The sequence below is a fragment of the Zingiber officinale genome, chromosome 2A, assembly GCF_018446385.1.
Source record: "Zingiber officinale cultivar Zhangliang chromosome 2A, Zo_v1.1, whole genome shotgun sequence".
In the NCBI taxonomy this organism is placed as follows: domain Eukaryota; kingdom Viridiplantae; phylum Streptophyta; class Magnoliopsida; order Zingiberales; family Zingiberaceae; genus Zingiber; species Zingiber officinale.
In genome coordinates this window covers 134,731,197-134,749,757 of record NC_055988.1, presented here as the reverse complement: position 1 = coordinate 134,749,757, position 18,561 = coordinate 134,731,197, and the positions used below count along the sequence as shown (strand labels likewise).

The 18,561-nt window shown below is 35.9% G+C and overlaps 1 protein-coding gene across 6 annotated transcripts in view; it reads left to right on the top strand.

The window, feature by feature from the left end:
• Positions 1–17,919, top strand: part of LOC122042380 (COP9 signalosome complex subunit 4-like) — a 49,709-nt gene extending 31,790 nt beyond the window's left edge. For 4 of the 6 annotated variants that reach the window (XM_042602473.1, XM_042602476.1, XM_042602477.1 and 1 more), the window contains 2 exons: positions 863–922; positions 6,785–7,024. In XM_042602473.1, coding sequence (XP_042458407.1) covers positions 863–922; positions 6,785–6,859 — 135 coding nt within the window. In that variant the 3' untranslated portion in view covers positions 6,860–7,024. Of the gene's footprint in view, positions 1–862; positions 923–6,784; positions 7,025–13,309; positions 13,401–13,493; positions 13,567–17,853 lie in introns of those variants that run through there. The other 2 variants (XR_006129211.1, XM_042602474.1) reach the window with 2 other exon arrangements.
• The last annotated feature ends 642 nt before the right edge of the window (positions 17,920–18,561 follow it).

Genomic DNA, 18,561 nt, shown 5'->3' with positions numbered 1-18,561 from the left:
ATAAAAGATATGCTGGAAACCATTGTATGTTGGAAAATTTTCCTTTGAAAAGATATGTAATTTTGACTTTGGCACACTGATTTAGCCAGACTAAAAGTACCTTTGTTTTGCATAAAATATTGTCTGCATACAATATTTCTCAAAGATTTTTTTTATAATTATTATTTTTCTATATTTGGCATGATACAAAGAAAATATTTTCCATTCCCCATCCTTCCTGCCTCAACTTGATTTCGGCATGACCAACAACTTCTATCAGGAGATGGTGAGTGATGGGTGATGGTCTCAATGGGCAATAGCAGGTGATGGGTTTGATGATAGCAGGTGATGGGTTTGGTGGGCAACAAGAGTTTGTTCTTGGCTCATCATGACAGGTGAGATCATGATGGAAGGTGACACAAACGATCAGTGCAACCATAGATCACATGTAGCCAACAACTATTGAGCGGCAGTGAACGGTAGACAATAGTCTCATTGGGCAATGACTGGCATCCATCTTAGCAGGTGATGGGGACAATGAATCCATCTGTCCTGTCTTGGTGGGTTACCAGGAGTTGATAGAGGAGCCAACAAGTGGGGAGAGTTGTTCTTGTGGGAGAGTTGTGGAGGATAGGGCAAAATATTTCAAGTTGATGTCATTTTCCTCTGATCTGAAAATATTTTTCAGTCTTTTTTGTCAAATACATAAACCATAAATAGCAAGCCAATTAAGAATTAGCTACCAACTTGTAGCATAATGCAAATTAGAATGGAGGTAGTCTTGTTTCCATGCTTTTTTGTTGCGGTTTTTTACTATCATCTATTTTTTCTTTCCAAATTTTCTAATGTTGCTATAAAATAGTGTTATTCCATGCTCTTGCAGGTTGAAGCTGTCATACATTTCGAGGATGATACCGAGGAGTTGCAACAATGGGATCAACAGGTGAGTCTTTGCTGCAAATTACTAATTCAATTGCAGAACCTTCATATTTTAGGCACACTAACATCATTAGTATAGTTGGTTGCTAGATCGATCTTCAAACTTTATGTATGGTGTCATCAAAAACTTTAAACGCACACTCACTTGGCATCTGTGAATTCACTGATCTGTGGATTGCAGTAATCTTTAGATAGTTTGATTGTTAATGTTATGCTATGATTGCAACAGAAATTGAGTCCTACTGACCGGCCAGTAGCTTAGAGGAAATAGAGTTTGATTCCTCTGATATAGTTTGTCTAGACTGTTATCTAGATTAGTTGAGTTTCTGGAAGAATACGTTGTTGCATCATGCTATGGCATGTGCAATGAAAAAAATACATAAACTGTTTGTTACTTCATTTATATCTTTTTTTCCTCCAAATTCTAATTCAACTATCTAATTCTTGTAGTTTTATTTGTACAAGCAAGTTATAAATTCATCTTGACACTCATTATTAGTAAAACTGAATAAAATAATTTTTACTAGTTTATATAAGTAAAAAATCTAAGTGAAATTCAATGAGTAAAATTCATATAAATTCATTGTGGTATGCTTTTACATATGTTGAAATGTAACGAATATTGGTATAATATAGTATGACAAATTTAATTCAATTAACTCTATAATTATTGTACTGGCTTGCTAAGGCATATATACAATGTCAACACAACATGGGTCCTAGATGGTATCACTCCAGCCAGGATCGAAACTTCTACATCGAAAGATACTTTAAGCTTTAGAGGGAATGGATAGATGCTTTAAACTTTGGAGGTTATGGAATACTACTTAAACCTTGCCTCAGTCTATATATGTGCTTAGGGTTTTAAATATTGTTTTGTGCTAATCAACACAGGCGAAACATCTGGTTTTGTTAGCTGATTGACACACGAGAAGCCTTGAAACTTTGATACACAAGTTGGCTTCATCTCAAGAAGCTCCAATCACATTGTGAGCTTCTTATAGAAGGAGCTTCAAACCTTTCCTTGTGAGAGACTCCAAATTACTCACCTTTCATCACAAGAAGCTCAAATCATTCCTTTGTCACAAGAAGCTTTGTGTCAGCTTCCTCAACGGGCTTCTCTGAATAGCAACCATGAGAGCCCTTACGCGAGTCTTATTCAAGGCTTTCATAGGGCATACAGTGACAACCAGCCTCCTCCTCCACCTAGTTCTTGCAAGGCAAAAGCTCCATGATGCCACGATGAGATTTTTGATCGTTTTGTGACACTTCCAAGAGGTAGCGTAGTTCTTCCACATAGTTCTCTACATCGACTTTTCTTTACATTTTGTGATCCCTCTAGATAGTTCTATGTCGATTTTTCTCTCCCACACATGATCCCTTTGCTTAGTTTTCCCTTGCATTTGTTTTCTCCTTTACCTAGGGTGCTCGACGCAACCACTATCATAGACATGTCTCTCTCATTCTAGTGAGGACCAAAACGTCACCTTGAAATGAAGTTTCAAAGATATATACTCAATTTACTTGGGAGGATGAATTCAAAACACTGAGGAAAGTTTTCCGTGCTGAAAACTTTCTGCTGTTTATTTCGTAAGGATGGATTATTTATCCTTTCCACTGTTTACTTGTGAAATAATAGACAGATGAATTTACGAATCCGTCCGCGGATCGATTTTTAAACATTTTTTTTATCCGCCCAAATCGGGTAGAAGCGAAGTCCTTTCACTTTCGTCCTCAATCACGCGAGCCACTGGCTTCATGTCCACCTCGTCACCGCTGGCACTATGCGGCTGCCTCGCATAGGCGCACTATGTGGCCTCCTCATGTAGGTGGCCGTGCTCGCGTAGTGGCACTGTGCGGCCGTACTCGTGCAGTGGCAACGCACTGCCGCGCTTATGCAGCGGCATGTGCGGCTGCGCTCGCACAGGGCACTGCCTCTCGCGCAAGGAGGCCCTGCGCGACTGCTCGCGCAAGGAGGCCCTGCACGGCTGCTCGCGCAAGGAGGCCCTGCGCGGCTGCTTGCGCAAGGAGGCCCTGCGCAGCTGCTCGCGAAGGAGGCCCTGGCGGCTGCTCGCGAAGGAGGCCCTGCATGGCTGCTCGCGAAGGAGGCCCTGTGCGGCTGCTCGCGAAGGAGACCCTGCGCGGCTGCTCGCGCAATGACATTGTGCGGCCACCTTGCCCAGGGTGGCTTTGTGTTGCTGCTGTTTTCTTTTTTGTTTTTTTTTTCTTTCGTTAGTTTTTTTTCTCTCTCTCTTTTCCCTCGTCCTTTTCTATCAGGATTCTCTTCTCTTCCTTCTTCCTTCGCGTGAAAGGATTTTTTTTTGCAAATAATCCTTTCCTTTCTTAATTCCCACCTCAGAGTAAACAGAGCATTAACTGTCTTCTTATTTTTCATTTTCTTTATTTCTTTCTTCTATTTCAATTTGCTATCGACACCATGCATTGACATTTCAACATGATATCAAAACTAGATTGTTTCAATTAAATACATGATTCAAGATTTGAAATTTCAATTTTTATGCCTCAGGATGCATGATAAGCCATGGCCATGCCGAGTACGGTCCACCTAAAATGTAAAATCTAAACTACATCTTGGCTCCTATTAGACTAGACTTTGGGGCCTTCCATGTTGGCACGAGCAAAACCCATAACTGGTCGGCCTCAGGCTATGCCTAAGTAGTGACATCTCTAATAAGATGTTGACATTGGTGCTACAGACACTTAGCATATGACTTCTTTGTGGGTGTTGCTTTTCCCCTAGTTGGTGGCAGTGGTGCTCCTATTCGAAGTGCAATCCTCTCTAGTGGTTCTATGTGTCCTTTTATTCCGAATTTTACACATTTGATACTCATCGCATCATATCTGTGAAAATAATGTAAAATCTATTTGAATTCTTGATATATGTCATTACTGGTGAATTGATCCCTTGATTCCACTTTTTGAGGCTACGGTTGGGCTCATGATCTTTGTTCTTTTGCAAGTTTTCAAAGGCTATAAAAGAGTGGCGGTTGTAAAAATAATTTACATTTACCTTCTTGTGCCTTTTTAGTTTATTTTCTTGTTTCAGCTTCTATTTCTTTGGTTTAGACTTTCTCTTCCTAGTCCTTGTGTGACTTTCCTCAATCTGGTAATTCCTCATCTATCTTTATTTCACTTCTTCCGAAATGTCTTCTTCAAGGATCACAACTCGGCTGAAGTATCTTTTAGTTCATTGTATCTTAGCTTGCTCGAACTGTTTCTAATGATTCGTTGCCCAAGGAAAGCTTAACCTACACCTCTCTCTCGTCCTCCATATGAACAATAAGTTTGTACTTAATCTCTGGAAATGAGTGGCAACTCACTCAAAATCTTCTACTATTACTTCAGCTTCAAGTTGGAGCGCCAATTTGGTGCGCCAAACTTTTCCTATTCCATTTGCCTTTGAAAATTAATTGAGCCTTCAAACCACCTACCAGTTGCTCCATCTTTATCTTGGTTTATTTTGATCTCGGGCCCTAGTTTTCCTTTCCTTCTATGATTATCCAACTTTTATATATATGGAGGATAACTGTTGGCTGGTTTGCCATTAATGCCCGGAGGCAAACTTGATCTTCTTGATGAAGGTTGAGAATTGCATCTTGCCTACCAAAGGTTTATTTCGTGACGCACACCTGGTTTGTTTTTCTAGGGTGCTACAACTTCTTCCCTTGTCATGAAGTCTGTCATGAACTCACTAAAGAGACGTAAAAAGTTCTCTTTTGTCACTTATCCAAAGTGCACTATGCCAAACTTGTTGGGGCTATTCTGCGCCCATCCTCAATATTTTTCTGAGTTGGACATGTAGAAAATAGTGGATGATGACCCTCAGAGCAAGGGTGAGAGAATTTGAGCTTTTACAAAACATGACTAAGAAAACTCTAGATGCAGCGGAGCATCGAGGGCCCATTGATTAATTCTTTGCTGAACTTTCCCATATCTTGTTATCTAGCTTCTCTTCTCGACTTGGTCGTCTGGTTCCATTCAAATTGTATGGTTATTAGAGCTTTGAGGAAAGGTGGTCCTTCATTGTGCTGTGTTATACTTGGGAAGTCAAGTTCCAGAATAGAATTCACACTTGGTATACTTCACACCTCCTCCTGAATGGCAGCCTTCCTCTTCAAAGCATACTGCTCGGCTTTTTTCTCGACTGGTGATCTTTTGTCCTACAAATGTACCTTGTTCTGTGTTATCTCCTTTGAGATGCTTTCTTGTTCTTCACTGTCCAAGCAAAGACATTTTTCAATTCATTACATAATTTCAAACTTTCCTGCACCTTCTTCCCTTTCAAATTTGTTTTTAACTTCAATTTCTTTTCTTGTCCTCTGTGGAACTCATGTTCCTTAGCCGATTCTACTGGCCTTACACTGAGGGTGAAGTTGGATTGGTGAACTTCAATCGGTAGTCTTTATAGGTTTCTTCATCCCTGTGTCCTCAAACCCTTTCTTCGCTTTGATTTGGTACATCGACTCCTTGCTTAAATCCTAGGCATTCTTGTAAACGGTCTTAGACTCCATTGGGCCAACCCTCGCCGCTCCTACCCGCTTTGGGGGCTGGGAACTTCAAAATATCAAATGGTAGATGGTTACCATGACCTTTAACTTGTTGACAGGCAGCCTCTTTAGAATCACTGAGGTAATTTTTTTTTCCCTTTACTATCATGAAAATCTCCATGCGGTTGGCCTTCTTCCTAATCTCTGGCATGTTGCCCTTTCTTTGTTTTCCCATTTTCCTCAGCCTTATTTGGAAACCTTGGCCTGTATTAAGTCGTTCACCATTACATATCAGCCTGCCCTTTCCAGCATCTAAACTTAGTCCTTTGATGGATATTTGTATAATGAATGAAGGAAAATTCGAAGGCTGCCATTAATATCACATGGTTAAAATCATCCACTTGTTTGTTTATTTCCATGAACCTTTTCATGAATTTTTACATAGCTCATTGGTCCATTGTTGCATGGTCATTATGCTATCGGTGCTTCGTGCTATCAGCTGCTAACAACGTTATAAGCTTCAAACTTCCTAGTCAATATTCCGAGATTCTCAATCTAACCTAAATCAGATGTACATTCCGTTTGTGAACGACTCCTCAAGATTGTATGGAACACCCGAAAGATTATAGCTCATGTTTGTCAACTCTTTTCCATCACTCATACCGTGAATTTTAACTACAAATTCATTTCCACTGTTTTTTGCTGTCCAACAATTTCTTCTTTAGCATAGGAGATGTAGAGTTGGATACCCTTGTTAAGACAGAAAATTACAGGTAGAATATGCTTCACTCAAGAGATTCAGAATTCCATCTTCTCTAGGACTTTCCATGCCTAATTGCTCCATACCTGGCACACCTATCTGTTATATGATTTACAGATATAGAGAGACCTGCTGACACGCTAGCTCTGGCCTTACGCAAGGTTTAGTTAGTGAAGACAATAGTGTTTGACTGATCTGTAGTCTTAGTTGAATTGTTAGAAGTGTATGCAATTCCCCTAAACTAAATGGAGTTTGCAACAGATGTGGGGTCCCCGAAAAACTTAGGACGTCTTGTATTTGAGTCCAGTAATCTGAAATGGAGACGAGTTTGGCAGAAAGTGGAGTTGGAGTTGGGTCTATGGTTGAGTCAGAGAATGGGGCAGATTAGCCTCCTTTCAGAATTAGGACCAGTAGTCCTTATTATAGGTCTGGGGGTTGCCTACCCCTTCACCGCATGTCGACATGCGGCAGGGACAGTTGGCACATGACTGTTAAGCTGGTGTCTTGTATTACTATCTGTTAACAATTTCATTTTCAATTATTGTCGAATGAGATTAGCATGTGACTTTTGCTTTGCACTCTTGTTATTCGTGGGCAGATTGCTGGTTTATGTCAAGCATTTAATGACATTCTTGATGATATGACAAACAAGGGCATAGCTGTTCCAATTTGAAGTAAATGTGTGCGTGGGGAATACACCAGTACATATGATCGAGCCATTTTCCTGTGTTTGAATGGCTTAGTTTTCGGAACATCTATTACCCCTATCAACGTGTATGACAACAAAACTTTGTGAGGATTTCTTTATATAAGTTAGAGAAATGTTAATTTGGTTTTATGATATTTCATGCCTTTTTTTCTGAAAAACTGATCCATTTTTTTTATTGTTGATTTTGATGAAGGTTAGTAGAAAAAAAACATTTATATGTTTTCTAGTGGGTAATAAAATTTCCATGGTTCTGTTGTGCCTGGCGTCTTCTCCAAAGGGAATCGTCATCTCTAAATCATTTTTTTGGTATGAAAATTGACATCTTAGTTTGAAATTTTGTAAACATGTGCCTTTAGCTCTCAGGGCATAACACAGATGGTGGATACATGACATCTCTAGCGTAATGATCAGAGGTCGATTTTCAGGAACTAACGACTTGAAGTTTATCCCACCATGCGTCTGGTGCTTGTGTACCTACATGTACCTCTCTTCATATCCATGAGGTCGATATTAGGGGATCGTTAATGTAACGGATCTACATTTGTAAGCATGTGCCTTTTTTCCATGCTAGAAATTCTCCTTTAAAATTGTTTTGAATTAAAATTGTTTGGCTAACCAAATTTATTCAAATAACAAATCAAGACCTTGCCGCTCTTGGCAATATGCCTTGGGGATGAGTTCATTTGAGTGTGATGAGTTTAAATATTATATTAGGGTGTGATTTAGAGTTATTTAGGTCGTGAAAGTTATGCTTTTCAAATGGAAATAATTTTTAAGTGTTCTATTAGAAAATCTACTTATTTTTTTAAGTTAAAATTTGTCAATTGGAATATTCACCTGAGCCACCTCTAAAGCTGAGTTTACATCTAATTTAAGTCTCTTTTGTTGCCAAAGGCACATGGTCACACAAATATGTCTTTATGTAGTTTTACCTAGGCCCTCGAGTTTTCTTTGAGCCAAGAAGCTCCTTGCATATGAGTTTTCATTATCTAGCATTCAGTTGTTTCGATCTATTAAGACTTTGTTTTGTCTAGCATATAGTTGATCTTAATTTATTTGGACTTCTTGTCTTATCTAGCATCTTATTGATCTCAATCTATTGAGATTTTGTTTTACCATGTCTTTGGTGTTTAATTTTTTCAGACTTTCTTTGTCGAGTTTTTATTGGGCTTTTACATGCTAAGTACCTATTTGAGGTTTTCCATGCCAAGCCACTTGGGTTTTCATTGTTGCACTTGTAAACTATGTTAAGCTTTACCTACACCCTTGACATAATTATGAGATCAACACTATTTTCTAATCTAACAAATGTTCAAACATGCAACCACATGCAAGCAGATGCGGATACTGAGGATGAGGATGTGGATGTGGAAGCCACAGGTGGTGGAGAGATGGAAGAGGCTTGCGTTCGGTGGAGGAGGAAGGTTGATGGCTTGCGTGAGATTAGGAAGAGATGCATGAGGTTTGGGGATCACCGGTGAGAAAGATGAAGTTGTGGGCGTGAAAAGGATGTGGGATCACGATCCCTTTCTCCCAAATCTAGGGTTGTGTGAGTTCCTTTGTGGACGACTCAGATCACTCGAGATCTAAATGGATGAACACGATGACTCCAGATCTGAATGGATGAACATGATGAATCCTGAACCAACTTCCTTTCAAATTGGACTTCCCCTTTAACCCTAGCTTCAAGCTAAAGTTGGTTTGGTTCGACTGGAGTCCATAGCCCATCTTGATTCCCTATAAAACCAAGTTAACATTTTTAAAAATAATGCCGTAAGTATAGAGAATTTGAAACAAAGCTCCAAAGTAACTCTTGCACATAAAATATGATATGAATGTGATCTTAAACACACGAGAAGAATAAAGTGTCAAGTATGAGCGAAAACTAGTCCATCAAAATGTTGGTTATCAAATTTTTTCTATACTTCAAGTAAATAAAAATAGAAAGCAACTAAAAACTCATCTCCTAGTTAGTCTCCTATCAATACTTCAAAAATAGTTAAAGCTAATTATTTAGGACCATCAAAATTTCAAGGATCAAAATATTCATGAGTCCAATTCTCATACAAGTTAATAAGCATGTTGATTTCAATCAACTTGAATAAACAAAGAATGAGTGAGCCTCATCAGGTAAGTAGTTATGCTCTTGCTCTCGCTCTTGCTCAAATAAACATTCATGAAGGTGGAGCTTACACTCAATGCTACTTATGACATTGCACTACCATATACTTATTTATTTTCTATTTCTCTACTATTGTAAACATATGCATGAACAAATCTGAAGGACTTAAAACTTGATTGTCTTGGACAATGTAATTCATCATGAAATCAACCAAACTCCCAGTATAGGGAGGGCAAAGAGTAAAACAATGAAGATGTGACAAAGAAGATATAATGAACAATGAAGGTGTTAAGGAGATTATTTAGCTAACAACTAAGCAAGAGGGAGAAATCTAAATAGTGAACAAGATGACCTTCACATTCATACAAGCATATAATAATGCATTTAAAAAAGAAGCAAAATAAGTTCTAGAGTAATAATTGTTATGAGTGAAATACACAAAAAAAGATGATAAATGATAAGCATGATAATAATCCTCAATAGGTAAATATAACTAACAAAGTTAATCTATCAAGATAGAGTTCATCGCTACACTGACTGACAACATACAAGTAAAGTATTTAATTATGTCTTGGAATCTCAAAACTCAGAAAAGTGTGTATGATCCATTTGTCATTATCTATGTCCCAAATTTGAGAGATTATTCAAATTTTAGTTATGGGGAAACACAATAATAGATTGCTTAATCTTATCCAACATTTAGAGTCAATTTGAATTTCATGATGACTCGATGCCCACCTAGCCACAATCATTCCAACATATCAAGCCAACTCCCTAGGGAATATTCCAAGACTCCAACAAGCAAACTCTTGTTCCTAGTCAAGTAGATATGTCAATACAGGAACTAAAAGAGCTTGTGCAGAGAATGACATTGCGAGCACAACAAATAACATTGCAAACACAGCAACATGGGACATATATTCTCTAGTCCCAACAGCGAGCCTCAGGTATTAAGTCAGAATTTACATATACATTTAGATTAACTTACATCACCCATCAGTCAGTGACAAACACAAGAGTATAGTAATTTCCCTCAAAGAATATTGCTATTAATATTGATGTGCTTTAGGAGATGGATTGCAAAGCTGATGATTGTATTTTTCATGATTTTGCGGGACTACAAAACTCCTTTATTCTTTAGTATTGTGATGGTGGAGTTGTTGATGTTGCAGACTTTGATGATATTATTGTTGCATACAAAACTCTTATGAAAAAATTGTGTGCATATGTTGTTGATGTTATTAATGTGATGCTGCATGCATACCTCTTGATGAAGCTATTGATGCTCCAAATATTGAGTGTGATGATATTGAGGAAGATGAGCAGTCACCTGATATCAGTGCCCAGAATTGTCAGCCTGACTAGAAGACATGTGGGATAGTGATAGAAAGCAGATGTGATGAGCTGATCCCTATAAGAGTGATGGATAGCTGGAGGCCCCAAGATTGGAAACTTCCATTTATTCTGATACTTCTAAAATTTATGTTGAAGAAGACCCTAACTTCCCCTATAATAATCCAACCCCCAGATTAGATATTACAAATAAATCGTCTCCAAATGCCAGAGAGGACCTTCGAGGAGACGAAGATGGAGTGAGCGATGCATACCTCTATTTTTATCATTCCACCCTCAGAGTGGATGTTGAAGTTGAACTGTCTCCAACCACCTGGAGGAACATTTGAGGATATGATGATGGATGGATCTAAACTTGAGGACATCGATCACGTGAAGAAGTTACACACACCCACTTGGGTCATTCTATCCTAGGTTTGGATGTCAAACCTAAACCGACTTCAACCACAGGGAGGATTGTCTCTCAAATCGTCCTGCTCCTGTCCTGGCTACTTCACTGAATTGCCTTTAACCGCTAGGAATTCAAGGGAGTCCATTTTTTTCCTTTCTTTTTCATTTCATACTTTTCTTTATCTTTATACTTGAATTTGTTTGCTTTCATATTTTACTTTCTTATTTTACACTTTGTTTGATCTTGTATATACTTTACTTAGTTTTGAGTTATATCCCTATGTGCTCCCTCGTAATACTTTGAGAATCATAAAAGCCTTTTAAGTTTGATAGTTAAGTTTTGAGATCGGATGACATGATTGAATACTATGTTTACATGTTGTCATTAGTGTGATGATGGACTCTACCTTGGTAGATTAAATTTGATAATTGATATTTACCTAGTGAGGATCATTGTCAATGCTTATTCTTTATCCCCTTTGTATGTGAGTTGCACTCATGGTTATTGACACTCTAGGATTTGGTTTGCTTCTTTTTGAGATTATATTATCTTATGCATGTATAAATGTGATGAAAACCCTCTCATTTATTCACTTTGTGATTTCCCTTCTTGTTTAGTACTACTTGAATACTTCCCTTAGCACCTTAATTACCCATTATATTTTCCTTATCATACCTTTATTTCTTATCATTTTATTATATAATTAATCTAATATAATTTGTTTTATTGCAATCATATTCTTATATAGGAAAAAAAATAAAAAATAAGGCACATGTTGAAGCATCTATTGTTAATGCATATATTATGGAGGAGGTAACAACTTTTTCATCATATTATTTTGAGCCTCATGTTCAAAGCAAATGACAGAGACCAGAAAGAAATGATGAAGGTCTAATTGATCCCAATATAAACTCATTCTCAAATTTTAACTACCTTGATCGACCAAGTGGACCATGTAAGGAGAGATACTTAACTGGTCAAGAATGACGGGTAACTCATACATATATTTTACTGAATTGTCCAGAAGTATCGTCATATTATGAGTTAGTATATATTTTTAATCTTTTATATTTCTTATGTCGTAACTTTTAGTGTTATAATTTAAATTTTTTTATCATAGGATTTTTGAAAACTTATATTCTGGCTCATCACTACAAGAGTTTGATCGCTTATGTGAAGAAGAATTTGCACCATAGTTCAAATCATTTGTAAGTAGTCAATTTAAATTTGAATTTCAAATATGAATGTTTGTAATAATTGTAAAATTTGAATTTAGATTCATGATAATCACACTCAGATTGAGAAAGAATTGCTCATCCATCTAGCATGGGGTCCGAAAGCATTGACACGCACATGCCCAGCATATTTCATAAATGGATATAATTTTCATATTCAAGAATATGGAATGAGAAAGACTACGATGAATAGTGAAGTTTGTGTTAAGTCATCCAATGATGGAGATACAAGAAATGATTTTTATGGCTTACTCGATGAAATTATAGAGGTAGCATACGTTTGATGTATCTGCCTTTACTGTGCTGACTTCCTTTTACCATCATGCTTTGTTCAACTACTTTACTTTATCAAGATCGATTAGAAAAAGGATTAAATTTTGTTTTCCCTTTCCATTCGATAACTTTTGAATTGGTCATGACTTTTGCAACTGCTTCTAAGATTCTGTTCAATTGCCTTCTTCTTAAAGAATTGGACCCTCTGTAGTTGTGGGCGAAGTAATACTGATGACCTACTTGCACAAGAAGCACAATGAAAAGGGAAATACATAATTAATATAAGACAGTTCTATAGTGTTGTAGTGCAAATGTACTATTATTAAAGGTTAAAATAAAATGATAATCTTAAAATTACCAACTTGTGTTGGAAAGCTTGCAATGCTCCCCTTTGATGGATCAAATCAAGCTAGATTATTATAAGTTAAAGGTAATAATCTGCAGCCAAATGTGATGGATATAGTTTCCCATTAGATGTGTAATGGACATTTTTCTTGCAGGGGAATGGTTGGCTGATCAAGAACTGGACAAGTAATATATATTATGTGACTTCCTTTTCTCCATAACATAAATAAATAAAGGAAATAATGCCTTCTAGTTTTAAGTCTGAAATTTATTTCTTGTTTTTATTTTTGATTTCTCTTGCATGACATAATGTTTTCTGCTTGATTTTTTCTATTGGAGTAGCTCATGCTATCCGATGGTTTTGGAAGAAGAGAAACAAAATACCAAAATGAAATCTTTCATTTTAAAACTTCATTTTTCTTGCATTTATAGTCTCCAGCTTTTCTTGGTGTTTAGAACAAAAGTGAAAAACTAGTTCAACAAGCCTATCATTGGATTAAGATATTATTAATTTTCCCACTATTAAAAATTATTAAAAGACAACGGATTTTATCCTTCCACAATCAGGATTCGTTCTCTAGTTGATAATCAGAAACTGAGATTGAAGTGGCAGATATTGAATACTATTTTAGGTACCTTAATATCTGTAAGGTATTTTTTCAGGCAGTTAATAATTTAAATTGTTTTTGCTGCAGCGTGGACAATCTCTGTAAGGACATTTTTCTTCGTGGCAAGATGGATGATCAAGGTTGGGTTCCCGTCTCATTGATTGCTACCTTTAACATGGTGAGTAATCCATGTGATTATGGATATGAGGAGTAATTCCATGTTCAAAAAATTTAATTGCCTCTACTTCCTAACACATCACAATATATGCAGGTCAAAAGGGTGACCACGAGCACAACGGTGATATTGAATGCTTTAAGAGATTCGACAGAACTTGAAATACAAGTACTTCACCCCTATCTTTTCCCCTCTTGATTCTACTCTTATCAGCTATGTTTCTTAAATAATTCATCTTGGTATTTTCCTTCAAAACATGTTCCTGCAATCATCTACCAGCAGAGAAAATTAGAAGACGAGAGGATTGGATGAGATGGTTACTGCCCTCGATGGAAAATCCAAATGGTCATGGTTCCACGCCTCACTTGACATTGAACCATGATGATTCAGTCATCCACCCCATGCAGACTCTCGGATTAGAGGAATCTTCCAGCCAGACCACCATGAGTCGTACTCAAACTGAGGTAGCACTTGATAGGGGATCAACATCCTGTAGCTGCAATATTAGCCAGCAGGGTAGAGATCCAGCTCAACTAGAAGAACTTTGCCGCAGCAGTTCAGATCATGAAATAGGCAGTGACTGAATCATCATGAAATAGTCTTTTGGCTATTGTTCATTAGTTATAAATAGAGTTTATTTGTTTATTTGTATTGGGATAAATTTGATTTGAACATGAGATATGTTTCTTCTTTTGTGATTGTAATTCTTGTATAACTAACATTTTGAATGATATTGATGTAGGGAATATTTTTTCTTGATTATGATTCTTTATTATATTTTAAATTGAAATATGATATATTGGTATTAAAAGATAATAATTTAAAAGACAACGGTTTAAAATCGTTATTGTTGTCTATCACCCTAAAAGACAACGGTTAAAAACCGTTGTCGTAGTCCCAAAAACGGTTGTATGGCAGAAAAATGCTCTAAATAACAACGGTTTTAAACTGTTGTCTTTTCATTAAAAGACAACGGTTTAAAACCATTGCAAAACTATTGTCTTTTCATTCAAAAACAACGGTTTAAAACCGTTGTCGTAGCCCTCCACTTTTAACAACACTGCCAATTACAACAGTTTTAAAGGGCCTACGACAACGGTTTTTAACTGTTGTCTTTTAATATTTTTGTTACAATGTACCCTGGCCAGAAATGTGAGTTATTCTATTCATGTGTCACTGGTTTGACCCTATCAGAGGGATGAAGGTACATCTACGATATAATTTGGTTGAAATAAATCATAAGAGATTGTATAAAAAATATGAACCATTTGTGTTGGCACAACAAACGGTTCAAGTATTCTATGCTTCATATCCTAGTTTGAAACGTGACAAAATTGATTGGTGGTTTGTTTTTAAAATGAAGGCATAGAAAAAAATTGAGGAACATTGGGAGAGCATTGCTTATCAACAAGAGAAAGTTACTAATACATTTCATATAGAAGAATATATTATTCCAACGTTACAAGATCCCACCGGAATAGTGATAAACGTGGATGCAACTGAAATTGATGATGACGATGAGGAGGAGGAGGAGGAGGCGGAGGAGGACAATGAAGACTTTGAGTTTTTATAATGAGTAAGTTTTGTTATCTTAATATAATAAATTTATGATATTTTCAATTTGCAATTCCCAAAACTCATAACTCAATTAGTTTATTTGTCTCAATTATCTACAAAACTGTTTCATTTTTAAAGTTATATATCTTATCTGTTAATACTCTGTGTTTTTTTTATAGATAATTAGAAGTTATATCTTATCGTCTTCTCGAGGGTTCGTGGATTCACTTTTTTCTTAGGAAATATGGTAAGTTTTTTTGTTTCATATTATTTATTATGAAACAAATTTGTATTAAAATTTTCCTATGTTTGAATTTTTAGAATCTCTTTCGACGAGGTGGTCGCAGACGGAGAGCTCAACATACAACACCTACAGACACTATATCTATGCCCCCACATAATCAGGCAAACACTACAGGACCATCGCATATACCTTCAACAATACCTTCCTGTGCACCATCGCCTTCCCCTTCCCCTTCGGCTGTACCTTCACCGATCGAGTGCCTAGTAGCCTCTTCCATTCCCTCCCGACATTCAATTGCTGAGAGGCCAGACACTCGAGAATTTTAGCCCCTTGTGGAGATTAGTAAGTAAAATTAAAATATTTTATTTTTTCAACTTCCATAATTATTTAACATGTTTTTTTGTAAATTATAATAGGTTCAATAATTCTGTCCATGCTATTCACGAGATTAATAGAACCATTGGAGAGGGGACTCGATGAGTTATACTAGCACTCTAGCACTGACTAGAGAGTCATGGTGGAGTGAATTTAGGGTATATCTCATTTGTTTTATATCTTAAATGAAAGTAAATATATAAATAATTATTATTTTTCTATTACAACGATCATTCACTTGGGACATGAGTGATGAGATGGAAATAAGAAGGATTTTCATGAAAAAGATATGGCGATCACATTCACCATGTACTCAATCATGCGAAGTTAAAGGGGAAAAACAATCGTTCATCACTGAGGAAAACTGGATAAGGATTACCAATTATTGGGAAACTGAGGATTTTAAAATAAGAAGTCACTAGAATAAAACAAATCAATCTTTTAATTCTGGAGACATGTCTGCTACATATGCGGAAGGATCTATCAATATTGATGAGCATAGACATAGATTGATAATTTTTTAACACTCCCATTATTTTGTTAATCTATTTGACACTATTTAATTATCTTTAATTATCTTTTTTTAGTCCAAAGAACTAGGAAAGGAGCCTACATTTATAGCAAATTTTACCCGCACCTTTCAGAAAAAAGATAAGACTTGGAGCGGGGACAGAGCTAGAGCAATCAAGGTTTGAATAAATTTTGGATCTAAATTTATAACTTAGATTCTATTATTAATGTACCCACTATAACTTTATAGTCTTGCGTTCCTAAATTAATGTTATTATAATTATAATTTATTTTTTATTACAATATAGGAGAAATATGATGAACTAGAGGCAGCATAGAGATGTTCTGGTTCTGCTAATGTAGATATGCAGGGGTCTGAGCCATTTATTGGTACTGATTTAAATTTATGGCTACAGGCGAGTGGAGGGTCAAAAAAGGAGGAAAGATATTTGGAATGAGTTCTTTGAGCAGAACCCATAGAGTTGGCCGTATATCTTCTTTCTCCTCACAGACCCAACAGATGAATCACTTGACTGAAGAGGTTTCACAGTTGAAGGAGATTTTAAATGAAAGGGATGAAGAAATGAGACAAATGTGCCTAAATCAGGAATTGATTTTGCGACATTTTCAGTTAATTTCTGCTCCAAGTCAGAATCCTCTCGGTGACGGTGATGATGGTGATCATGATGATGGCGATAGTGGTGAATCTTAGTTAGTTTATGGTAAGTTTTATATTAGAATTTTTTTAGCATGTATTGTTATAGTTCCTTTTATATTTGTATTTTACCTTGATATTTTGCATGTTATGCCATGTTTTATATTTTTGATTTGTCTACTACTAATCTATGCAAATTTAGTTATATATGTTTCAATACTTTTATTTTGTCATAAACATTTGATACATGTATTTTGGATTACATGATCTATACATTTTTATTACACTTAATTAAAAGTTTTATTTCATGTATGTTTTATGCAAATAAGGATAAATGATATTTTTTTGCTATCTAATTCTTTGATATATTACGATAACCATGTATTAGGACACATCATATCCAGATATTGATAATTCATATAGTGTGCCACAAAAACTAGATAGTAGAATCATATGCATTCATTATTGAAATAATTTTAAAAGCATAACATAGCATGCTGACAGGACGAGGACACAGTTGATTTGGACAAGATGTTTAACAAAAGAATATATAGGTGTATAAGAAAAAAAATCTTCGAATTATAATAATGGATTTTCTTATTCTTGCTGGTATGATATGATGATATTGCTGTATTGATGGTGTAAAAATTATTTTATGTTAAAATTCTACAGTCCAACTATTTTACTTCCTCTAGATTTATTTGGTTAATCTTTCCTGGATATCTTGGTTCTTCTAGCTATGAAACTCCACTGTTTATGTTGAAGTTCACTTTGATCTTCTAATGGTTAGTGTGTTTTATGTAAAGTTGAAGTTCACCTCGAAGAGATGAAAGAAAAGGAATTGGGATAATTGAAGCAAACTTATTTCTCACTTTGGTTGATTTTTTTTACCCCTCTCTGATCTTTAAGAGAATGACCAAGATTTACTTATAGCCTTTAGGAACCACAAGGAAATTTAAAAAATGAGAAAGCAAAGCTAAGGCAAGGGGACATGACATTGAAAAGTTAGTTGCATAAGTTTTAGATGTCTTATTTCAATATGATATCATTGATATGTTTTAGATATTTTTTTTTATTATAAATGTTAGTTATTATTCATTTGTAATTTGACGTAGGAAAAGAAGAACGAAGAACGGAAGAAGGCACACGAAGCTAGCGAAACATGACGATTAGTATTTTATTTTATGCTTTAGATGCTTTGAGGTATTTGTTATTTGGGTTATGAGTTGTTGAACCAAACTAGTTCTTGTTTTGATGTGTAAATATGATGTGTGTTGAGTTGACATATTTGAATGTTAGATATGGGATGTGTAGTTTTGTTTGTTTAGATGTGTATAAATATGATGTGTGTTGAAATTTGGCTAATATATTTTAAATTTGGATATGAGAATGATAAGAGATTTATAAATTAGATTATGTAATGATGTATTTGATATGTGAATAGGATAAAGAAAATAAAAATGTAGAGGATTTTTTATTTTATTTTGGGACAAAATTTGAGAAGAACCTTGGGACAAATTTGAGTTCGTCCCAAAATCTCACACCGAATTACCCATGTTCATCTCAAATTAGGGATGAATTGATTTGTCTCAAATTTGGGACAAACCAAAATTTGTCTCCAATTTGGGACGAATTTGGGTTCGTCCCAAAATTCGAGTTTACCTTCAATTCCCAAAGTTAGTCCCAAATTAGGGACGAATTTTGATTCGTCTCGAATTTGGGACGAATCTTATTCGTCTCTAATTTGGGGAGAACCTTGGGAATTCGGGTAAACCCGGATTTTGGGACGAACTAAAATTCGTCCCAAATTTGGGATGAACTAG